The sequence below is a fragment of the Echiichthys vipera genome (assembly GCF_963691815.1).
Source record: "Echiichthys vipera genome assembly, chromosome: 13".
In the NCBI taxonomy this organism is placed as follows: Eukaryota; Metazoa; Chordata; class Actinopteri; order Perciformes; family Trachinidae; genus Echiichthys; species Echiichthys vipera.
Genome location: NC_139838.1, coordinates 16,747,819 through 16,773,235, shown reverse-complemented (window position 1 = coordinate 16,773,235; position 25,417 = coordinate 16,747,819). Strand labels below are relative to the sequence as shown.

The 25,417-nt window shown below is 41.1% G+C and overlaps 1 protein-coding gene across 2 annotated transcripts; it reads left to right on the top strand.

The window, feature by feature from the left end:
* Positions 1 to 121: 121 nt before the first annotated feature.
* Positions 122 to 24,341, top strand: fam91a1 (family with sequence similarity 91 member A1). Of its 2 annotated transcripts, none has more exons than XM_083925828.1 (24): positions 122 to 337; positions 1,482 to 1,566; positions 2,254 to 2,405; positions 3,963 to 4,020; positions 6,705 to 6,772; positions 7,163 to 7,276; positions 7,826 to 7,916; positions 9,539 to 9,601; positions 9,831 to 9,937; positions 10,084 to 10,122; positions 11,539 to 11,651; positions 12,752 to 12,861; positions 13,373 to 13,482; positions 13,591 to 13,677; positions 13,795 to 13,924; positions 15,823 to 15,971; positions 16,657 to 16,791; positions 17,588 to 17,701; positions 18,077 to 18,149; positions 20,382 to 20,528; positions 21,007 to 21,108; positions 21,295 to 21,418; positions 21,536 to 21,605; positions 23,530 to 24,341. In XM_083925828.1, exons 1-24 carry the CDS (start codon positions 266 to 268, stop codon positions 23,713 to 23,715), a joined length of 2,499 nt encoding a protein of 832 aa, XP_083781954.1. In that variant the 5' UTR covers positions 122 to 265; the 3' UTR covers positions 23,716 to 24,341. The 2 variants fall into 2 exon arrangements, with proteins under 2 accessions (XP_083781954.1, XP_083781953.1); XM_083925827.1 differs by having other exon boundaries at positions 13,370 to 13,482.
* The last annotated feature ends 1,076 nt before the right edge of the window (positions 24,342 to 25,417 follow it).

Below are 25,417 nucleotides of genomic sequence, written 5' to 3'. Positions count from 1 at the left end.
GCTCTCGAGCTCCATTCACATCCACGGTCACGCCTCGACCGGAAGTGACGAATGTAGCCACGAGCGTGACGAACGGCTCGTTCGAAAATACAACACGGAAGTGACCGTTTATTGTAAAGGAGAATAATCACCGGATAAAACCCTCTCTCTGTCCGGGGGTCGCTTCGCTCGGTGGTTGTTGTCGGGGGGTGAAGTCACCGTGGACTTGCCCGAGAGCCCATTTCCGATCGTCTCCAGGGTTTTGCTCTTAGCCAGCTAGCTAGCGATGAACACGGACGTGGAATTTCACATCAGGCAGAATTACCCGTGGACCAAGCTCCCAGCCAATGTCAAACAGGTACCGTGTTTTATCGTCTCCGCAGGGGCAAGGTGAGAGGGGAACAACCGCTGTGCTGGAGGGCTGGAGCTGGCAATGTCATACAGGCAGCTGTCAGTGTCGTGCGACCCGCTAACCTCCTCTGGAGGGTTTCCTCACATACGCTTTCAACAACTGGCCATCTTTACATTACAGCCATGAAGCTACGCGGACTCCAACTACACTGGCATCACATGACAAACTGTTCACATGATTTTAGCGCGTGCATGGCAACTGCAATTTTAACTGCAATATTGCATTCACACGTTTGTGCTCAATGTGTAAACGTTAACCATGCACTTGCAAAAGTCGAAAAAAAAAGAAGGTTGTTATACTATTAATAGTCTGCATAAATCCCTCCTCCTGCACATACAAACATGTCGTGGTGAAGTGGAGGCGGGTGTATGTGCATGTTTGAGCTGCCTGCATCCCTGTGCATCCACACTAAAAAGGGATTATCTATCTAAGTGTGCAACTGCCCGGATGCCCCTTTACCTCTAGGCTTATTATCAACCGATCTGAGCCAATATAGTTGATTTTAGGTAAGTTTTTCTCTCAGTTCAATTTAATGTATAGTGCCAAATCATAACAAACGTTATCTCAAGACACTTTCCATGTAGAGTAGATCTAGACCACACTATAACTTATTTATGATGCAGAGAGACCCAACAATTAGTCAATGAGCAGCAGCAATTTACACTATCTATAATGATAATAATAATAATGATAATAATAATGTCTATATACATTATTTATCCAGAAATATTTTGCACACAGTTGCAACAAAAAGCTTAATTTTAAAAGGCAGGAAGATACAGATTTAATTCTGGTTGTGTGCTTTGAAATCTGTATTTATCACTGCAGAAATTGCGGTGGCCCTAAAACTGAGTAGGTGGCATGGTTTTACCGAATGTATGTGCAGTAAACTGACAGTGATAACAGTGAATGACAGTATCATGTGGGTGGATACATTGTGTCCAGGAAATATTCCATCAGAGGAAAAAAATAATGTGCACAGAAAGTCGGAGGAAAGGGTGGTTAAAAGGGACCCAGTTGCTCACTTTGCCCTGTAGAAGGTTAATCCAGCCATGATCCTCACTGTGTGCTGTGTGTTTTTGCTCTGCAGAGTTTGGGGAACTCGCAGCGTGAGTATGAGAAGCATGTGCTGCTGTACAGCATCCGCAACCAGCTGCGATTCCGCAATAACCTAGGTGAGTTAAGTTTGTCCCTCCCGCCTGTGCTAAACATACACCTTGTAGTGACACATCATGATTAGTTGTGAGATTAAAAGACAAAGAGCAAACAAATCCTCATGCATTGAATAGCTCAATAATAAGCAATGTGAGTAATAATATAAAATATACGCCCAGTTTCCATTTCCTCTGGTGCATTTAGCTAAAATGAAAGCATTCTAATACAACAGTCCTGCAAAAAATAAATTGCATTAATTACTGCATTAGCTCTGGTGTATTTACAAACTGCCAGCTTAGTGAAAGCTGTAACTCTAGCAGGCCAGGTCAGCTTGCAAACAAACTATCAATCAAATATAATGTTATATCACAGGTGTAAGGCCTCACAGGTCACAGTAATACTTGATTCCCCTCTTGGTACATGTGTATGAAAAGGCAATGCAGGTTGAGTGATATCAACACTATCATTATATGGTAATATGTCTCTGACAATAATGTGTAAAAGTCTCTAAATAGCTGTTTAATAATAAACACTTAATTTAAGTAATTGTCTTACTATCCTTGTGACCTTCTGGAGCTTGTTTAGCGCTTGATCAATACTCCTTTTTTTAACCTGGATTGATCTGGTTTCCATCAATGTTACTGCGTTACTGTGTGTACACTCAGTCCTCACTGTGACCTGCTGCTGTGTGTGTGTTTTATGAGCAGTGCGCCACGTGAGGAAGGATGAGCGCAAGTATTACGAGGAGCTCTTGAAGTACAGCCGGGAGCACCTGATGCTGTACCCCTACCACTTGTCTGACATCATGGTCAAAGGGCTGCGAGTCACTCCGTTCTCATATTACATTGGAATCATGGAGGTAAGCCACTTCTGCTGAACTGAAAGAGGAAGATGGGCGTTTTGATGTGGAAAGGCTAAGCTTTAACCACTTTTCCTTTAATTAGCTTCTCTCAGACCTGAACATCTCTGACTGATTCAGTCATTTAGCATTGATTTCTTCTGAAACCAAAAACAATAGCAATGTGATTTCACAATTTCATGTGCGCTGGGGAAACTCAAAAGGCGATGAGCAGGAATTATTATTGTGCAGCAGCAACGATTCTCTAATTGGATCGGAAACACCCAGTCTTTGTTCATTTTAAATTGAACAACGTCTTCAATTTTTCGCCATCCCTGGAAACCACTGTGGAAGTGGCAGACTCAGAGAAGGCAGGGAATTAAAGAAGCCATCATAATAAGAAGGATCTGACCCTTTTCTAACCCCCTACTGTCATGTTTAAAGTGTTCTTTGTTACTTGAAAATATACCGCACTTGAATAGACCTTCTAAAACGTATCCTTTTGTAGGACTACGCTTTTGTTGTGTAATCAATAAAGAGGAGAGACGTGTATGCCATTGGCTAGCATTACACAACAAACAAAAGAAGGAAAATCTTGTAACATGGCATATATAACCACCATTATCAGATAGATATATTCAGTTACTTGATAAAATATCATGTTGTTTTTAGAGGTAAATATGGCGCAGAGGCTCTCCCATGTTGATAGACTTGGCATCAGTCAGGCACTAGGTGTCAGTCAGCGTCTAGTGAATTCTTATGTACCAGCTCAGGGAGACACAGAGGACTGTTCCCAGGACAAACACACGTAGAGAAAACCTTTGCTGTTTGCCCTACATTCAATTTGGGCTTTGTCTGCATGGGCGGCTCACTCTCACTGATGAAGCTCAGTCTGTTGTTTAAGGCTGTGGCACAGTCGGGTTCGCAGAGCGCAGGTCTCTCTGAGACAGCTGGATTCTCCTTGACTTCCGACATCATTAGACTACAAAGATTGAGTCACACGGCTTTGAGGATCCACTTTATGTATAAAAATGTTGATTTCTTGATGAAAATAATGCACCTTTTAATTTTGTTCCTGCTGTTTTTTTCTTCACTTAAAGCTGATTATATGTGTATTGCGAAATTGCTTGGCATAATGTGCTCATATGTATTTAACTTCTCCACCCCGTGTGTTTATACAGAGGGTGTTTGCAGAGGCTGGCTACAACATTTGATAGTTCCTCATTCAGCACACTTCCCATTTCATCAGAACAGATGTGACTAATATGACAAATGCATTTCGTCTGACTTGAGTTCTAAACGTGAATAAAGATGAACCATTTAGTTATTAAGCGTATACTCCCACGTTCCTATGCATGCTAACCTAAACTTGAGCTTTAATTGTGGCCACTGAAGGCTATGTCATATTCTGATAATCCGTCTTAAGCACTTAATGAAAATGGGGTGTCGAAATTAGCGCTGCCGCCCAGATCTGCTAATCCTGTTATTAATCAGAGGCAGAGGGACATAGAAAGTGGAAGAGGAAAAATTAGTTTAATTCTTCTTTTCCCTTTCTCCTTTCTCTTTTTGCAACTCCAGGATATAATGAACAGCGAGAAGAGTTACGACTCCTTGCCCAACTTCACTGCTGCTGACTGTGAGTTTTTTCCCTCCTTTTTTCTCAGTTTCCTGCTTCTCTCCCACACTGTAGAAGGACTTTACTGGGGTTCTGTTTATCTCCCACTCCTGCTCTCTCTGTGCCTCTCTCTCTCTGTGCCTCTCTCTCTCTCTGTGCCTCTCTCTAGTCTATTTTTTTAACATCACTCCCAGTTCTTGTTTTTGAAGGGTTGTCAGTGTAAGAGATGGGAGAAGAGTCACAGTGAAAAGATACAAAGTTTTCAGGAAGCTCAGGGATTTGAATGAGGGTCATGAGGTCATTAGAAGGGGCACTTTAAACCTTAACTTTAAACTGAAGATCTTCAAGGGTTATCTGCAATTGTTGCATTATTCATTGTGTATATCAGTTCTTCCATGCAGGCCCTAGAGCTGAAACAATACATTTTTCGATTGACAGAAAGATAACTGTTTCGCAAAAGTGCCAAATATTTATTGGTTCAAGTGTCTCAATTGTGAGAATTCTCTGTTTTCCTGTGTTTGGTATCATTTTAAAGTGAATATCATTGGGTTTCGGACAAAACGAGCAGTTTGAGGACATTGCCTTTTGTCTGAATTTTTTTTTTTCTTTCTCTACGCCGTCGACAGCCGTGTCCAGAGGCGTTATGATTTGGGGATGTCCGTCTGTCTGTCCCACTCTTGTGAACACAATATCTCAGAAACCCCTGTAGGAATTTTCTGGCTCAAATGTCCACTTGGACTCAAGGATGAGCCGATTAGATGTTGGAGAACAAAGGTCAAGGTCACTGTGACCTCTAACCGCTATCAGTCTGACGACAGTCTAGCATCTGGGAACAACAGCCAATATTTCAGGGTTCCCTCTATCCGGACCAAGACTTCCTCCCCAATGCACTGTGTGTGATTAGCAACTTGAGAGGCAAGAATGGTGTTGGAAATGAGAGACGACATTTCTATAAACAGATGCCTTCATACGTTTACAGATAAATACATTAAAAAGCTAATAAAAAGCAAAATTGTCTTCAGACGACATTAACTCTTTTTGCTCTCCACTGACCGTTTCAACCTGCATGCAACCACTCAAATTTGATTGGTCAATACCACTCAGACTACAAACAAATTCATATGTAGAATCTGTTTTAGAGATATTTCTGAAGTAAATTAAGCCAATCTAAATGTTTTTTTTTTTTTTAAAGAATTTGAGTATTTTTTTTGTTGATAAAGATGAAGATTGGCAGCTGGATGCCAGCCTCTTAGCCTATGTCTGTTACCCTCTTGTCTTGACTGATACAGCTGTCCACCAACATACAAATCCCACATTGGTTTTGATGGCTTACGAGAGAAATGGTTCTCAAAACCCTCTGACATAGCATTACTAATCAATCTAAAACATTTCTATTTCCATAACATACCAGAGCACTGGTGGTTTTTTGGATTAACTGATATAAATCCCATTTCACTGTGAATCAAAATTGTTTCTCCAAAAGCAAAACAGTCACCTTTCTGAAATCTTACAGCATCCGGGGGAGCTGTGAAATTATTGCAAAATCAGATTAAGATTGCATCAGAGATGAAGGTCAAGTGTAGGGGCAGTTGTAACATTATTTGACTTTCTGCTGTCAACTGGGCTTTGGCATTGGCCTGTGAGTGACCGAGTCCTGGCTGTACAAGACCTTCCCACTGTGGAGACAGAAGGCTGCCAGCAGGCCATCAGAGCAATGCTTGCAGAGGCTTCTCTCTTATAATCTCCCTGGAGCAGCTTTGGAAGTGTGTCATGCAGGCGTGGGTGGATAGAGAGGCAGTTTGAGAGTGTGTGTGAGAGAGTTTTTTTTACGTAGGCGGATGCCTGTGTGTTGTGTCTGGGTCTTGGTGAAACAGCAGGATACGCGTGTAAGATTCTGCTGCGTTAGGAGGCCGAAATGCGAACATCCCTGACTGGCTCCTGTTTGCGTTGGCAGCCCGCCCACCACATTTTCCTCTGCCCCTTCCAGGCATGTGCATCATAGGCTCGATGACGGGACAAGGTGGGATTTACTGTAAGGCCAAAATGTGCATACCTCTCCCCTATACGGGAGGCTATACAAAGTTTGCTTCCAGGGCCAGTGTTTTTTCAGACAAATAATATACAGTATGTCTTAATTACAGATAAAAATGCATTCATGCACTCGCTCTTATTATTATTATATTACTACATTTATTAACACCATTCGCCTTGTGTGTGTGTGTGTGTGTGTGTGTGTGTGTGTGTGTGTGTGTGTGTGTGTGTGTGTGTGTGTGTGTGTGTGTGTGTGTGTGTGTGTGTGTGTGTGTGTGTGTGTGTGTGTGTGTGTGTGTGTGTGTGTGTGTGTGTGTGTGTGTGTGTGTGTGTGTGTGTGTGTGTGTGTGTGTGTGTGTGTGTGTGTGTGTGTGTGTGTGTGTGTGTGTGTGTGTGTGTGTGTGTGTGTGTGTGTGTGTGTGTGTGTGTGTGTGTGTGTGTGTGTGTGTGTGGCCACTTGCCAAGCTTTCTTTCCCCAAAATAACTATCCAATATGAACAACGAAAACAAAAAACTAGTTCTAAAATGTCTTGCTGTAATGTTTTTGTAAAGCGTCAGAGCCTGTAATTGAAAAATGCCTTTTGCAGCTGCACTGCAGCCAAATGTATTTGCTTGAGTGTTAATGTACAGTGCCAGTTCCTGAGGCATGATTGAGTTTGTTCATCCTCTCATAGGTCTCCGGCTGCTTGGCATCGGTAGAAACCAGTACATTGACTTAATGAACCAGTGCCGGTCTTCCAAAGTAAGACATGTTTCTAATTTAGCCTTTTAAATGCTCATTTAGAGAACAAACCTCACACATTAAGCTCATACAGTATATTTTTTATAATGTTAGCACATTTAGTGTAAAATGCATGTGGGAATACTGGTTATTTAATGCAGCCTTATCTGCCTTGGCTAAGCAATTCTCAATATGCGAACAGACACAGTCTAATGAATGTAACTATAATAGCCAAAAAATGTAGCGCACTTAAGCTAAAACACCATTAACAAACCATTTTCTGTATATTTAAGGATTTTTCCCCTACCATTCTCCTAAAATTTACAATATTAGCACTTGTGGCCATGTTTATCAGATTTTGATGACTTGATTTCACCTCACCTGCTTCCCCCGTTTGTCTCCCTTTATAAGAAATTCTTCCGTAGGAAATCAGCACGGGACCTTCTACCAGCCAAACCAGTGGAAATCTCTGTGGAGCCGTGGTGGACGGCACAGACAGGCTACATCACCGAGGACGATATCAGGGTGAGATGAGGGCTTTCTCCTTGTTGATGCTTAATTTGATAAATTCAATAATTCAGTCTGATTATTGATAAACAGGCTGGGATAGATACAATTAGGAGAGAGGACAACATTCAGATTTATTGATGCCAAGGTATTTTTTATGATATAGCGAATACACTGAAGAAGGTTCAGTTTATTCTTTTAATCATCCATCTCTTTTATGTATCATTGATCTACTTAATAAGTCAGAGAATGATGTGTGTTGGCGTGATTTTTAACCTGAGATTTCATTGAAATTCATACGTGTTACCCACCAAGCTACAATTGTTCATCCCATGAGCCCCTGCACTGCATGTGAAGATCTCACCTGACTAAAAATAAATACCTGCCAAGTTCCCAACAGTTCTTCTCCCCACCACAAGAAAAACAGTCTAGGAATCAACCCAGTTATCATATGCAAATGTATTCATCCTCCCAGAGACTGCGCTACCACTGTTGGTTTTTTTTGACAAACAACGCCACATGTGCAGGTATGCTTTAACGTTGTGTGTTTGATGTGTATGATTACAGATCTGTTCTTCAGCAGAGAAGAAAGCCATTGATAAGATGATAGATTCTGGTCCTCAGCTGGCTGGATCAACGGAGTACAATGTGGTCTTAAGTGAGTATCTGTCGCGTGTCACGTTCCCATTTAAATCAACATCTGCATATATCAAAGACTCCATGAAATGAACTCTCCATAGAAATAGAAGAGAGTACAATTCAATTCAGATCAAGTAGAAGGATGGTCAGAGCAGCTGACATTTTTACTGTACTGCTGCAGACTGTACAGTGCTGTTGTGTGCTGTTGCCATTGCAACAACCGGTGATCAAGCGGGCGAAGTTGTTCTGTTACTATGGTCAACGCACACTGCCGAGTCAGCAGTCACCATTACCATGGCAGCCTTTGATTAATGCTGGGGACACACAGCTGATTGAGATGAGCTAATTAGTGCAGTTTGACACACACACACACACACACACACACACACACACACACACACACACACACACACACACACACACACACACACACACACACACACACACACACACACACACACACACGCACACTCACACACACGCCACAGACTTCACACTTTTTCAAGAAGTCTTCTCTACTTATTCATACTTCCAGCTAGAAACTTCATTCGACATCTTTAATACATAACGGACATTATTCAACTTTTAAAGCCAGCAATTCGGTTTAGCATCAGCTTTTCAACATCCAGCATCCACACCCCAATTTCTAGTTATATATTTTGTTTGTAATTGAGAGGTGTTTCTAATATTCTGTCCCCATTATAAATGTTATTTGAGGTGGACTTAAGATTTAAAGCACCACTGCCTCCTGATTTTGTTAGATCAAAAGTATTTCAGAGTGGTTTGCTTCTTCCCTTTTCCACATTTGATCCGGTCCAGTCTCCTCTTGCATTTTGCTCCGTCCTGTTACATCCTGTTCCAACAGGAATTATGGAAGCAAGTGGCCCCCAAAGGGCTGTTTTCTTTAAAACTTTACAATCCTTTTGCAACAACATCTTGAGATTTAGTATTATTGAAAATATTTGCTGTCTGTTAGTGCAGACAGGGTCATTAAACAGTGCAATAGCAGTTATGGACAGAAGGAGTTCATTCAACTTGGTTTTATTGTACGTGCCTGCTGCTAATGAACTTCAAAACTTAACTTAACTGAAAATCAAAATCATGGAATTCTTTATATAAAATTCAATAAAAATACATTTGTTGGCATTAATAGATAAACGAGTTTGCATCTCTGAAATGTAGTTAGCAAGGGGCAAAAGTCTAAAGTGTGGACATAGTGGCTTATACTAGTGTTGCAGTTAAAGTTATTTCATCAGTGTGCTGGTGTGAATTTCAAAGATGAAGCACAGGGACTGAGTGTGTGTCCATGCAGTTAAAATGTTAATTAGAGAACAGTTTGACAGTCATGAACCTCTGGGCCACTGGAGTGCTGGTGACTGAGTGGGAAAAAATACAATTAAATACAGGAGACATGGGGCAATTTAAAAACAAGTAGCTGTTCAAATAAGATTTGATTGGCTTGATTTCTTTCCCACCATTCTCATATGTGCAGTTTTCTCTTCTACACAAAAGATAATTGCACACATGAGTAATTACTAGATACTTTGTGTTGTAAGATTAGTTTTTTTGAATGTGGCAACAACTGTGTTAATGGAGCTGTTTCGTTTATGCTAACAGAATATTGTTTTTTTTTTACTCCAGGCTTGTACAACCGGGGCTTCATCTACTTGGATGTTCCTATATCTGATGACAGCTGCATCTCAGGTACATCAGTGTGTGTGTTTAAACATCCTGCCATTAATCTCCTCTGAATAATTACCTTCAATAAAACCGTATGTACCAAAAATTACAACTGTGAGAACAAAAATGAGCATTATGGCTAATGGACTGATCTGAAAACAAGCCTTATAGTGTCATTACAGATACATACAGTTGTAAAAAACGTCCCAAAAATATTTGTGGAAATGTTTTTGTCACTGTTTGTGTCTTTTAGTGCCCCCGCTGGAAGGCTTCGTAATGAACCGTGTCCAGGGCGATTACTTTGAAACGCTTCTCTACAAAATCTTTGTGTCCATTGATGAGCAGACAAACGTAGCGGAGGTAGGCTTTAGAAATGCATTTTATTGTTCTCACCTGCTGTGCTCATTGAATGTAATATGACTGTTCGTGTGTCTATCGATCAACTTTTCAGTCCTATTTTTTTTCTCCCTCTTTCTCCTGATCCTTCCTTCCCCTGTGCCTCTCAGCTGGCGAATGTGTTGGAGATTGACTTGGATTTAGTGAAGGTGGGTATCCACTTGCTGCAGAATGCGAATCCAATTGTAATGTATAGACAGAAGCACTTCTTCACAAGAGGAAGGAAAATGGTAGCTCTCTGGAATATTGCTCTGCTTTCTAAAATTGACACAAAAAACGGGGAAGGTAATTTCCTTCCCCCTCATTTTGAGACTTGCATTTTGCCTCTCTGTATGCTTGAAGGAAAACAGTGTAGCAGTAGAAAGAAATGAAGTGACAAGACTATCATTTTATCCAAAAAATTTGATTTAAGTTTGAGATTTAAACTTTTTTTCACTAACATTTGTTCCTTGTTCCTTTTGAATTTGCTTTCCAAGGGTATGCTATTATTACATTTGACTTCTGGCAGTTTGCTTTATAATTATACAGTATATTATATTGTTATTATATTTCATCACAGTAGCACATAGGCATTGCTGTCTGTGACACACAAGCACACACATTGTTTCAGGTTAGATCTATCATGCGCCATGACTCTACCAGAGGGCTGAGCAGCACCAGATCAGTTTGAATTGGTGCTCAAGTTTGACCCAGTTTTCCCCTGTTTCCTATTCGCGGGTTATCAGACACGGAGCCAGACTCCCTCTCAGTGTTGTGACCTCCACTGTGAAGAGCTGAACTCCCCTGGCCCTCATTTCATTTCATTCCTGCCTTTGAAAAGCAGCACTTAAAAGAAGTGGCTGAAGTCACCGATTCTCCAGGAGTAACCCTGTAACTTCAGAGATGATTTAGATGTCTGAGAGGTCTCCTTTGTGCAGAACCTTTCCATCATGACTTGAGTTTATTTTACCGTTTGGTAATGACTGCCTCATGGTTTGAGTCACTTTAAAAAAAAAACCTCTGTGCTTCCTTTGATATAATAAGAGGATGGCTAAGAGTTGACCTCTCCAACTGTTAAGTGGAAAGTACGCAGCGTTCTCGGTTTGAGTAACCAGAGGTTTTTTAAATTGTAGATCCTGGATGGACAGTGAGAGAGCATCGGTCAGTATTTAGGTAGTCTCTTTTAGACCCTCACAAGTCAACATTGATGTCAGTAGAATTTGAGGAGTGAATCAAGTCCTTCAAAGAGTAGTTACATCTTCTGGACTGCACATTCATCCATCCTTCACATCGTGTAGTTCTGAACTGCATATCTGACTAAACGTAGATACTGTAGTGTTCGTTTTTTTACTGCAGCCTGTAAGGAGTTCTGTAGGAGAAAGACAATCTTTGATAAAAGCGTCAGCAGTAAGCATACAATAGAAAAGAGCAACAACCACCATTTGACACAGTGTTACACCAGCAATCATACAGGAAGGAATCTTTGTAAAAAAAAAAGAGAGCTACCATTTTTTTTCTCCCAGCCACAGTGTCAGGTTTGTGTTGAGTAATCGTCGTTTGAATGCAACTTTACTGTGTTTTATCAGAATGCAGTTTCCATGTACTGTCGCCTCGGCTTCGCTGTAAAGAAAGGTCATGTGATCAGCCCAGACAAACTCCACCCCACCTGGAAGAACGCCCCATCTGTCAACAGACTCAAGTATGTACAGCCAGCCAATAGCAACCATCCACCACCATTTAAAAAAAACTGGACGTAGTGGTCTCCGTTAAACCATGTTTACCCACTAACTTGCATTATTCTACATTCTTAGAAGCACCCCCCACCCTGAAAATAAAGGATTATTATCATTTATTTTTTTGAATGAATCAACCTTTTACATACTTACATACATACAATGCTGGGATACTAAAGACTCCTTTCAACTCGACACAAACCCACTAACATCTGGCTTTTGTCTTTATTGGCAAATGTTACAGTTTGCATTCATTCCCGTGACAAATGACTCTCCAGTAGTCACGGTCATATCGCCAGTGATGGAAATATGACACCTGAGTAGACCCGCTAATTTTCGCCCCCCTTTTTGGCGCAGTTCTATGATGTGCGTCGGTAAATTCAATCAATCAATATACTTTATTTAACCAGGTAGAAAACTCATTGGGATTAAAAACCTCTTTTCCAAGAGTGACCTGGCAAAGCAGCAGCACTGTTACACACAAAACTTAAATAAAATAGGATTACACAATGAGAAAGAGAGATTAGGAGATTACACAGTGACACGATCCGTTTGAGCTTATTTCTCTGTTTTTTAGAATTGTCTAGAACTCCCCCAGAGTTAAGAGATGTGTCATTTTCAAGTCCTTCTACGACTCTTTGTCATCTTAGCCACAAATTCTGTTCGTCTCCATCCAAGCAGCGCTCAAACATCGTTCCAAATTAGTCGGCACCGAGTTTGAAAGAGAGACTGAACAGGTAACAGAAATTAAAAACCAGAAAAAAAAACAATAGAAAAAAAACAATAGAAAGTCATATTTGTCAACTGAGTCTATCGCTTATTTTTAGCTGGTTTTCACACATAAAAAAATCCACATGTATGCGCTAATTTAGGTGGTAAAAGGGTATCACTCTCATGTGAGAAGCAAATGACAGTTGGGGTCTCCAGTATCCATCGTTCACCAACATCCACCTGGTAAACTTTTTAAGCTCTCAATCAGGAAAAATCTATTTCTCTAAAATTTACTTTAAAAAACCACTACATGTTTTTGATTGTGGTGAGAGCGCTCTTTTGTCCTCTGTGTTAGGAGCACCATGGACCCTCAGAAGATGCTGCTGTCCTGGGAGCAGGGCAGTCCCGTGATGGAGGGAGGCTCTTCAGCCACTGACACAGACACCACCAGTCTGGAAGACCAAGGTCCGTGTGGCCACGCGCATAAATGATGCAGCGTATGCAAATAAAAAAACACTTGATGTATTGCGCACAAAGCAATTTCTGAATGTCATTTTTAGAAGTTTAGCAGTGGTGCTAATTAATCCCTAAGAAAGATCCTTCATGCTTCTGAAAGTGATTCTCACATTAATAGGTGTTTGTCTAAAATGGTTTCATTTGTGCTCTAATTTTTAACTTTGTTATTTGTGTTACGCCAGCACTGTTGTGTTACTCAGACTAACAAATTGGATATTATGAAAGTGGCTGTTCAATAACCATATATACATGTTAATAAAAAGATAAATTCAAAATGATTTGAAAGACGAGACATGGTTTGAGTTGGTCCTTTAAACACATTTCATTTTCATAAAATTACAAGCTTACACCCTCAATTCATGTTTGATACAGCCAAGCAATTGTGCTACTACATGCATTAATGTTCCTGCACAGTGTTATTGCTCTTGTTATATGTCTTTTTTTTCTGTCTCTGTAGCAGACACAGGCAGCGTCAGCAGCCTGAGCATCCCAGCTGCGCCTACAAAGAGGATCGCCTTCCTCTTTGACTCCACTCTCACAGCCTTCCTCATGATGGGCAACCTGTCTCCGGTTAGTGACTGGATTCCCCGTGTTAAAAGGCTTAATAGAAACAGAATTTTTCAAATCAAAATTGGACGTGGACTGTACATCTTGATTCCTCTGTCTCTTTCCTTTTAGAACCTAAAGAGTCATGCAGTAACCATGTTTGAGGTGGGTAAGCTATCTGATGAGACTCTGGACAGCTTCCTGGCTGAGTTAGAGAAGGTGAGACCAGCAATAGAAACAAAGAAAATAAAGACTTGCTTGTGTGTCTAGTAAAGCTTCTGTCATGAAACTCCAGATGATTCATCAGTGTAGAAAATAAACATCTTCCATCTTCAGGTGGAGAGCACAGCAGAGGGCGAGGCCCAGCGTTACTTTGACCACGCTCTGACCCTGAAAAACACTATCCTTTTCTTGCGCTACAACAAAGAACTTACTCAGGACCAGGGACCTGATATCCCAAATATAGGTAATTATACAGTTAAACTTTCTTTGTCATTCCCTCAGGTAAATACTGCTACATGCAAAATCCAGACGCAACACACATGTACATGTACATGTCTGTACATGTGGTGAATAGACAGCTTGGAGGTCAGACTTGTTTTTTGTGTTTTCTTTTGCAGCTAGCATGCTGGTTTTGGTTTCAAGTTCTCACTGGGTTCACAGCCTCAACAGCAAGTTAATGAAAGAGAAGCCCATATTTTTGTCTGCTGACATTTCACACTGTGCTTTGTATTTTGTGTGTTGTCAACAGTTGACATCATCTGTGATACAAATGCAGCCAACATTTTGTAATGGTTGTTTGTGTTGTCTCTCTCTGTGTGTGTGTGTGTGTGTGTGTGTGTGTGTGTGTGTGTGTGTGTGTGTGTGTGTGTGTGTGTGTGTGTGTGTGTGTGTGTGTGTGTGTGTGTGTGTGTGTGTGTGTGTGTGTGTGTGTGTGTGTGTGTGTGTGTGTGTGTGTGTGTGTGTGTGTGTGTGTGTGTGTGTGTGTGTGTGTGTGTGTGTGTGTGTGTGTGTGTGTGTGTGTGTGTGTGTGTGTGTGTGTGTGTGTGTGTGTGTGTGTGTGTGTGTGTGTGTGTGTGTGTGTGTGTGTGTGTGTGTGTGTGTGTGTGTGTGTGTGTGTGTGTGTGTGTGAAAGGACAAATGGCTTATTATTTTCAGATATTCTCTTTAATATGATCTTACACTGCATGTCTGTCGGTCCAGCGTGAAGCCGTCTCTAGGGGGAGTTCTCCAACAACGGCAAAGCGAACCCCTGAGTTTCCTTGTAGCAACCGTTGTGCCACCAGATGCTGTTTGTTTGGTTTGGCAGCGTGCCTCACTGATTGTCTTATCTCTCAGTCGTCCTCAGCTGCTGCTCCATGCATCTGCTGAGGAGAGCCCGTCGGCTGAAGCTAAACTAAGCCCACAATAATACAAATAACGATAATAAATTATTAATGGATTAGAAAAACCTCCTTTTGACAATATAGTCTGATTGCGTATTGTATCCAGCTTGTGTAGGTGTTTGTTTTACTCTAGGTTGTGGAATAAATAAGAAAATCAACTTGCGTGTGCGTGTGTGTGTGTGCATGTGTGTGTGCGTCAATATGTCACAGTTAATGTTTCCTATGTTGTTTTTGTTCTTCTTGTTTGTTTGCTATTGTTTTTTTTGTTAGCCAGCACTGTTTACCTTTATTTGGGGATTTCTGTTTGGTTTTGTGTTTTGTTTTAATGGTTATATGTTAATGTATTTTTAATTTTTTTTATCGTGTCAATTGCCTGACTTTAAGACAAGAAGTCACATGTTCTGTTTGTTTTCTTTCTAAAATAATGTGTCTGAATAATCCCACGAGGGATGGGTCTTTGAAAGGACCAGGCATGGAAATAAATTAATCTTTCTTTCATTCATTCATTCATAGACACCTCTTGCCTCAGAAAAGGTGATTATTAAATCCCAGAATGCCAAGTTGACACTTGTGTCCATAGAAAGGACCTTCTTCACAAGTCACCTTGGAGAAAACGCTCTTCTTAGAGAATCTACTGCTTCAACCCAGTTACTGTTTTATGCATTTGCACTTGGCAGATTCATTTCCAGTATTGTTATTTGCTTTCCTCCTGTGCTTCTTTTCATTTAAAGAAATAGATGTCTCATGTTTGTCTGGTGTATATAAAAGGTTACAACCAACAGCTGGTTAGCTTTGGTCAGCATAAAGACTGGAAACATCTATTACTATACTTATATTAATTTACTATCCATGCAGTTGCTTCATTCCCGTCACAGAAGACACAAGAATGTGAACTACTCACCTACACCTATTGTCTTGCACTTGGATCCCAATCTTTTTTGTATAGAAGTTTTAACTGTCCCTGTTTTTCCCCAATTAGGTTTTCCATTGGACATGTTGCGCTGTGAGAGCCTGCTGGGTCTGGACCAGGCCACCTGCAGCCGTGTCCTCAACAAGAACTACAAGCTGCTGGTCTCGATGGCACCGCTCAGCAATGAGATCAGACCCATCAGCAGCTGCACGCCTCAGGTATGACGCCCGGAGGCAAGGAGAGCAGAGCCAGAGCAGGGGGGATACTCGGGATACTTGGGATGTTGGATCAAATGACTGTTTTCAAGTTGTGTGTTTTAGACGACGTTTCATGCCTTTGTGAGTGTGTGCTCTCTATGGTTGTGTTTGCCCTCTTGCTTTGTGCACTCACTTGGGTGCCTGCAGTGATTTGGGACTGTGTGTGTGTATGCTTTGTGAGCACTCAGCCTGCGGTTGCCCCTGACAACAAGGCTACACAAAGAGAGAGAGAGAGAGAGAGAGAGCGAGCGAGGAAGGAAGGGAGGGAGGCAATGCTCATGAGTAATTCCTCTGCCTGGCCACAGTCCAGCTTTCTAGCTGAGCTCAGAGAGACGGAGTGAATTAAGTTAAACTCTTGTTGTGCCATTCATGTTGCTGTTTATTCGCACACTGCTGTGACTCAGTGAAGTGGAATTCAATGAATTCTTTTCTTAGTTTTCAGCTCACATCTCTAATAGCAGCTTCAGTCTCTGCTTCTCCAACAGAAGAACAACACAGATACAATTTTTCTCCTTTGTCTCTGTTACTGTTTTTTTTTGTAATTTCAAGTTTGTCTCTGTAATGTAATGGAAAACATGTCTGAGGGTGTGTGTGTGTATGCATTATCTCTGCACACTTATGCACACGTGTTTGTTTCTCCTTGCAGCACATTGGTCCGGCTATCCCTGAGGTGAGCTCCATCTGGTTCAAGCTATACCTGTATCATGTCACCGGCCAAGGCCCGCCGTCTCTGCTGCTCTCCAAAGGCACCAGGCTCCGCAAACTGCCGGACATATTCCAGGTTAGCCCAAACTATTAATTACTCAGTTCCAGGGACACAGTTGAGTAAGTAAATGTATGCCGATGCAGAGACTTTATAAAACAAAGAAATCTTTTTGAAGTCTGATAAGAAAAGCCCCACATGTGATGAGAAAAACTAAATTTTGAGTTCAATCGGAGATGTGTTTGGACACTTTTTCATTCGCCTTTGATTCCTGCCCCTTTTAAAGTTCGACCTTGCCAACTGTAAGGCAATCTTAGCAATGGAGGCTTAACAAAGCACCTGGCACATTACAATCACAGTCATACCACAGCGTGCAACTGCATTTACCCCTCCAAGGCTTTTTGATGGTCTCTTTTGATGGAATTTTTTTAACTATCCTGGGAATGTGAGACTGGGAACAAGAGAAGAGTTTGATGAATTAAATTCTCAGGGGAGGGCAGGTAAAGTAATATCATGCAAATGGGTCACTCTATTGGAACACAGCAGCATGTATTTTTCTACTTGTTGTCAACTTTTAATTTTATTCAGTGTAACTGTTTTTCTTCTCAGCGAACCCAACTGTGGGATATACTCCTCTACGTTCATAGCTGAAAGTAATTAACAAAACAGAAAAGAATGAACCCTTGTGTAAAAAGTCATTTATGTTTTATATTATATAAAAAGCATTGTTCTTATCATTTATCACTACTCAGTATGGTGAGTGCTGAGCTGCTGTACTCTCATGATGCCGTACTCCATCCCACCACAGACCTGAGTTTTTTCAACTGTGCAGCTGTGGAAGAATCCTTCCCTTGACCCGCATTTCTCTGTTCAGGTCTACGACAGGTTGTTGATAACTTCCTGGGGTCACGACCCCGGGGTCGTGCCTTCATCCAACGTGCTGACCATGCTCAACGATGCCCTCACACACTCTGCTGTACTAATCCAGGTAAACACACACATTTGAACTCTAATTTTACTATGAGGTTGTTTTTTCTTTTCTTTTTTGCTGATTTGGTTGAATTTTTACTTGTCTAATATTATGTATCTGTCATTTCTTCCTGTGTTTTCAATAACAACATGTTTGGTGCCACTGTGTGGATATATATGGATATATCTGACGTTCCTGCCTGTAATAGGGAAGGTTTTCGTTGCCACCGTACTCTACGGGGGAATTGTTGGGTCTATGTAAATCATAAATAAGTCATAGAGTGTGGTCTTTACCTTGTTTGTAAAGTGTCCTGAGATAACTTTTGTTATGATTTGGCACTATAAATAAAATTGAATTGAATATATAATCTACTGCATGTGTGTTAACCCTCAGGGTCATGGTATGCATGGCCATGGAGAAACAGTTCACATCCCGTTCCCCTTCGATGCAGAAGATCTAAAAGGAGGTGAGTTATTACATGTGGATAAAGCTATAAATTTACTTGGTTATTGACATTACTGTATATAGCCTATATGTTATGCTAGTGCAAGTGTTCAACGGCCCACATTGTAAAAAGCTTCTTTTTTATTGTCAATGGTAAATGGACTTGGACTTATATAGCGCCTCTCTAGTCTTCTGACTCAAGGTGCTTTCACACTACTCGTCACATTCATCCATTCACACTGATGTCAGTGGATATCGATATCAGGGTTTCTGTACAGTTGTGATGTCACAACTACACCATATATTGATAGAAAGTGCCACTACAGTGCGGTAACAGTCATTCCCGGCTGCAATGAGGAGGCAGAGACGAGTGTGGATGCGGAAAACCCAGAAACGTTGACCAATCAGAGCAGACCAGAGACTGTATAAGAAATCGACGTAGCCTCTCCGTCAAGGCCTGTTATCTCAACTTGATCCAATCGTAATCGCCTCAGAGAGCCGCCATCTTGTCTATACTCCGCCTAATTTCCTCTTACTAAAAAAGGGCATGTATATGACATTGGGGGGAGGGCTGACGTTTACTGAATTAGCAACATTAGCACGACTGCCCAGGAGCTTGGCTAACAGAACACGTAACTAGATAAACGGACGTGGGAGTCAATGCTGAGATTTTTTTCTTGGCCCGGGAGGGAATGGGAGTGATTCATTTTTTTGTCCTGTGTCTCTAGCGGAGATTACAATGGCTCCGTGAGTCAAGTAGAGGCAGCCAGCATTTAGGATCTATGATTTAAACCGATATTCAACACAGTAACAACGACCCTCTCGGGCCGAATCTGCTTGCTGCACCAGATTAGCATCTAGTGTATGTGCCATCGATAGTAGGCTAACTTATATTGCACGTCATGGTGTAAAGCATTAGCATAACAAAGCTAACGTTAACATGTTTTGTTCCTTAACCATCTGTTTGTACAGTTGATCGGAGAGCAAAACATCTTGTCACTTAAGGTAACACCACCACAGGAATGACAGCAGTCCAGGTCATCCAGAGATGGATGCTAATCCTGCTAGGATCCGAGGCAAAGTCAGGGCCAGAGGGTAGCTGTCACTCAAGAGGCCGCGCCCCTAATTATTCATAAACTTTAACCTCCAATAAAATACAAACTAGCCTCAATGTTGTCATGCTGATATGACCTAAACATAGAAACGAGAATGTTTTTTTTGTAGCAGGCCTTAAATAGGTTTAATTATTCTGTGAAAACAGCCAGTTTAACATTGGGGTCAATGTGGAATTGCTCTACTGTGCAACACTCGGAGAACTGCAGTTTTTGGCACTTCCTTATTGGATCAACCAGGAAGTTGCTGTGGTGGGGGCTTGGAGCAGACTGGGCTTTTTCTGGAGGGGGGGTCATAAAGAGACAGTCGCTAAAACAGAGTGTTTCAGACATTTGGTAAATACAGGTATATTCAGACAGACGGTATGAGAAAAATAATGTGTTTTTTGAACATTAAACTTTGTAAACATGTTCCAGTAGAAAACCCCCCCAAAAAGTCTGAACCTGAAAATGAACATAATAGGGTAAATATAAATATGGCACCTTTTTATGGATGTTATTTGAACAAAATGAGAAGTGTTGCTAAAATAAAGGGAACAAATGTATTATTTTTGAGAGATAAGTTAAGCAGTGATTTTGCTTCAGTCACAGTACTATTTTTGAGCAGATGCCAACTCTCTACCATAGAATGAACATCAGTATTAGATCTTTTATTACTCATTTCCTTATTCACATTTTATTCAAGTTCCTTGACTTTAGGGTCAGGTAGGTAACAAAAAAGACTTTTTCTTGAGTATACAGCATGATTTGCCAACTCACAGATAATCTAATATTTCTAGACCAATAGTGTTAATATTAGTGTGCTGTCGCAGTCATGTTGTGTGTAAATGACTAAGCTGTGCACCTTTCTCTGGTGACTCAAATATTCAGTGTGTGGCTTTGAAGGTTTTAACTTGTCAACATCATAAAAGGGTTTCAGTCCTCTGAAATCCTTCTCTTTTGAATTTGTTTGCGAAACACTGACACTCATCCCCCCCTAATACACTAGCCCTCACAATAGTACAACCTCCGGAGAAACACATTTTATATAAATGCCATGCTACGCAGATATTAATAGAAGCATCTATGAAGAGTTTATTGTATGGAGTGCTACACTTGAAGCATCACTCCCATTGTTTGTGTTGTCTCTTTTTCTTGTGCAGAGTTCTCCTACTCCAACATGTGTGTTCACAAGGCGCTGCAGAAGCTGAAGGAGAACGTGGACCTGGATCACCAGTGCGGCTACGTCACCATGCTCAACTCCAACAATAGGCACCGTCGCAGGGCTAGTGACAGCACCGAGTGTAGAGGTGGGGGGAAAGGGAGGTCTTTTTTTTTGACCGCGTGTACATGCTGATGTTTGCATGTGAGAGACAAGACATATAGTGGAATTAGAAACAATGTCCTCGCCTCTGATTGCCATCGGCACTGATGGTGCAAATTAGATTATGATTGCTCACAGTCCAGTTTAATTATTCTGTTTGTCTGCATAATTGTGTCCGTTATTGTGATAGCCTTTGCTAATGGACGTGGATCGAACAGTATTAGCCTTTAGCTTGAGATTTACTGATTAAGTGTTGCTGACATACTAGATACTGATTCACGTAACAGTTTTGCCAAGTTTTTTTTCTATTTTCAGACCTCTGAGGGACATTATTTAAAAGTTGTTAAAAGTTGTGCATTTAAATGAAGCTTATAACTGAAAGGCGTTCAAGCTGTAATCTTCACTAAGGTGAAAAAACTTTGCTGTGACTTAATGCTGATGGAGATTTGTTTCTTTTCTTCAAGGTGACACTCATCTCGGTGGAGGCTTGGACACCAACGGCAGCACTGAGTCCTTTGAGCTGGTCACGGAAGAAAACAACGGTGAAAGCAAAGTAAAGACAGAAAGTAGGTTCACTCTTTTGGTTCATTTTTATATTTGTTTTTATTAGAATACCTTCATGTTCGTTAATCAGATGTTTGAGAGTTGGAATAGACAGTTAAGACCAGTGTAAATGATGTGTCTCATGTTGTAATGTATGTCACGCCCATCCCTCCTCTGCCTCGCTTCCCTCGTCAATCACTTCCTTTCAGCCCTTTCATCTGAAGATGAGTGGGTCCCTCTCGAACTGTGCTTCGGCATGCCCCTCTTCAGCTCCGAGCTAAACCGCAAAGTGTGTCGAAAAATCGCCTCGCACAAATTGTGCTGCAACGAAAGGTACAAAAAAAAAAAACCCCAGCTACCTCAAAGATTTCACTTTTGTTTAAAACATTGAAACAAGCGTAAAGACGTGTATTGTAGGGGTGCCAGACTTGAGCTTTGTTGTCATTTCAGCCTTCAAGAGCTACTTCACTCGAGCAGAAAGCTGTCGCTGAAGGTGTTGAGCTTCGTTCAGTCATTCCAGGTAAGAACACTCCGCCGTCGCTTCAGTTTTTCACTTGAGAATACTCAGAAAAGAAAAGCAGAAAAGAAACAGAAACAACAATGTCCAGTGAAAGTATCAGCAGTCAGGAATTCAACTTTAGAAATTGAGTCTGTTAAAATGAATCAAGATTAAAGATTAATATTTTTTAAACGTATCGAATAGAACTGTTTGTTTAATCTGGCTTTGGAACAACAATATCCACAGGACAGCATTGTGAAAGAGAAGAGAGTGCTTCTTTTTTCACACAATGTGAAATCCAATGTGGGGGGAAACCATACATTTGTTATCTTAAGATAATTAGATATTTCACACGCTTCACATGAGAATACAATATGATTAAGTCTTTCATTCATGCGTAAATAATTCATATGAGAGGCACTATAGGATGTTTTTTGATAATGAGATAATTAAGTTATGATTTTTGATATAATGTGCTGAAAATAATAAGACTGCTCCTGGCAGCTATTTCACGAAACCTTTTGTTTTGAATCAGAATTTGTGAAATAATGAAGTTTACTTTCACCAATCAGTTCAACTTTATTTGGTAGGCATTTTTGATGCTGTAAATTCGCCAAACCCATAAAGATATTTTTTAATCACGAGATTAGAAATGATAAAGATGATCATGTTGAGAATAGACTTCTAATTGAGGTAATAATAGTGACTAAAGTGATTTTATTTCTCTGAAACATGAACAAAAGACATTAAAATGGTCTAACTTGCTGCATTGCCCGGGGTTCGACTCCGACCTTTTGGTCTCTCTCCCCCCGTTCCTGTCGATCTTGAGCGTTGCTGATGATTGAGACAAAAGAAATAATCTTATTAAAGTAGTTTGTATTGTAAGAGCAGTGAAAGTCGAAGGGAAAACTAAAGAAACATGGGAGAAAACAAATAAACAAAATAAAAATGCGAGACAATTAGCATAGTTCAAATTGAGTGCAGTAACATGAGGTTATGTGAGAGTTGGTTTGAGATAGAAACAAGGTTTTGGTTGTTGTTTAAGTTTGTTCGGAAGTGTGACGGCAAAAACAAGACAATTTGGAGCAGAAAGGAAAATTTAATAGAAAAACAATTTAGCAGAAAAGGGACGTGCATGGTGAATATGTAGAGAATGAATATTTTGTTAAAAATGTGAACATCCTGTCTCATTTGTGTCACAGAACTCCCTGATGTAACTTAGTCTCTTTACCCTTTCTACATATTCTATACAAACATTTTACGCCGCAAAGGTCTTGTGTGGAGATCCAGTTATTTAACCTCTAGTGAGGGCGTGCACAAGGCCGATGATGTCACTAGAACCCTTTGTGAGTCCCTTTGTCCAACGACTGTCGTTAGAGTGACAGTCGTTGGTGGTAAATTGGTTTCGACTTTGTTAGTGATCTATCGAGTCTTAACGACAGTCGTTGGAGTCACAGGAGGTCATTTGTGAACAGTTATTCTTTGAGGTTAGATTGTTTAATCTCCTGGGAAGGGATGAAAGGGCAGCATTGTAAACTGGAGATAAGTGGTGTCTCAGACATCCTCCTCTGTTTAGCGATGGTTTCTCTACTTTTGCATAGATGGTTTCTTTTACTCCTCTTTCAAACCATCTGTCCTCTCCGTCCAGGATGTGGATATTGTTGTCATCAAAAAAGTGGGCTTTCTCCTTGAGATGTAAGTGGACAGCAGAGTCCAGGCCTGAGGAGTAAGCTCTCCTGTGTTGGGCCATGCGTTTATGCACTGGTTGTTTTGTTTCTCCAATGTAGAGAGCTTCGCATTTGTCGTTGCATTGGATAGTATAAACCAGATTGCTTTTGTGGGTGTATGGTGTTCTGTCCTTGGGACATGCTTGTATCCTTGTCCCACACATCATCCGCTCTACCTGCTGCTCTGATCTGTGATATTTGCCCCCTTTTGTTGCCAGGACGGCATCCAGCCCTCTGACGTGGACAGCGGCGTGTCAAACCCTCTCAGTCAGCCCCCAGCAGAGTCCGGTGTCCCCCTGCCCGCCCTCAACCTCCTCTTCAAGGACGGGCAGCTGAAGGAGTGGAGCGGGCGGGCCCCTCCTCCTCTGGACATCTCAGCTCTGCAGAAGGACCAACCCTCATAATCCACCCCTTCCCCAAAACTTCCAGATATGGTCAGATGGGGGGAAAAAACATCATCACATTGAAAGCCTCACTGAGGGAAATTGTCATTTGAGGAACCAAACCTGCATCTTGTCTATCAGTCATGGGAAAATTAGCCCCGCCAGCACTTCATTCACCTACTGTATGAGGAATCATCCTTCTGACAGCCCCCCCCCCCTTCGGTGTTCTTCTCTGCGATTCCTCGTATTTGTAGCAAGGCAGTGTTATTTGTTCGCAGTGGTGCTATCATCACAGTGTGTTACATCGACGCAGGTACAACAGCGTATAACCTGGAAGACCGTTTGACTGGGAACGCACACACTCTTTCCTACCCTACCTTTCAGTCAGTGGATGTTCTGTGATCTTTCAGAGCGGAGTGTGAAAGTGGTTACTTATTGTATAGATGTTTTAAAAATGACCCACAAAATAAACAATGAAGTGTTTAACAGGCATCTTCAGGAATCATTTTGACAATATGCATATTCTAGGACCAAGTTTTTGGACTTTCCAGACAGTCCAGACAGAGACTCCGCTGCCTCCCTGTGTTGTCTCACGTTAAGTGATCTGATGCATGATACTGTTGCACAAGTCGTACCATAAAAGAATACTTTCCTCTTTACTTGTAATCAATATGGGGGGGGGGGGGGGGGGTGTTATTATTTGCACTGTGCAGGATTTCTTTAAACCTGTGGATGAAGTAACGTCATGTAACTTTTTTTTTAAAAACGTTGGATCCCCTCGTAGTGCGCACATGGTTTTAAAAACTCTTACCACAAGAATGGCTTTCCTCTTGGAAAATTGACTGGGCATCAGAGAAACTGCAGTTGTTTTTTTTTTTGTTTTTTTAATTCTTTGTTATCATTCTTTCTCAGTACAAGAGAACACCAAAGACCATTTTCTTTTCCTGTATAATGATTTATTTTTTAAATCTTCTGTTTTACTGTGTCTTCTTTTAATTTCGCTGCCTTATCACTGTCGGCCAATCAAACACTACCAGGTCTTTGAGCAAATCTCCGGGTTTGATTTGCTGATGTTTAGTTTTTTCACCTTCTTTTTTTAGATTTAACAAATGATATGCATTTGAATGAGTGTCTATAACCAAAATAGATGACATTGGGCCACAAATTTCATACCATCACCCCCTGTTCAAGAATTTGACCGATTAACCTAATTGCGTAGGATGGGAACAGTTAGGTCTGTGTGTTTGACCCAGGCCTGTTTCCACTGTTGCCTGCCAGTATCTTTCCCTGGATCGACTCCAGTTTGTGTGCAGTGCAGTGCACTCTTGGCCAGCCCGCCACAGTCTCCAAGGGATGCTGTTTACACCATGTTTTGAAAAAAAATGGTGTTTGTAGTTTAGGGAGGAGAAAGCATCTTCGCTGTGACAGACCCATGGGATGAAAATGCTAATGCTTTGCCCAGTGTTTCAGAGATGTGATGGGCAGAAAAAGTGTCTGAAGACTGTCATGAATTTTCAATGTGGCTCCAAGTATATCAAGTACTTTTTATTGAATTTAAAAAGCCAACCTATTTTGTTTAGTATTTCTTTTTCTTTTTATTTTTTTTGTTGAAAGAATCTGCCTCCTGCAGTTTTTGACCCACTTGTGGTTGTTTCTAATAACGTGATGCTGAAACATAAAAAGAAAAAAAAAAGACTAACATGAGCTCCTGCTGAAGCATGAT

Excerpts from the sequence above, each read along its gene's own strand:
- fam91a1 (XM_083925827.1), top strand. The coding sequence starts at position 266 with ATGAACACGGACGTGGAATTTCACATCAGGCAGAATTACCCGTGGACC. Across the intron at positions 9,938-10,083 it reads AGCAGACAAACGTAGCGGAG|CTGGCGAATGTGTTGGAGAT; the intron begins GTAGGCTTTAGA and ends TGTGCCTCTCAG. Across the intron at positions 12,862-13,369 it reads CACCAGTCTGGAAGACCAAG|CAGACACAGGCAGCGTCAGC; the intron begins GTCCGTGTGGCC and ends CTGTCTCTGTAG.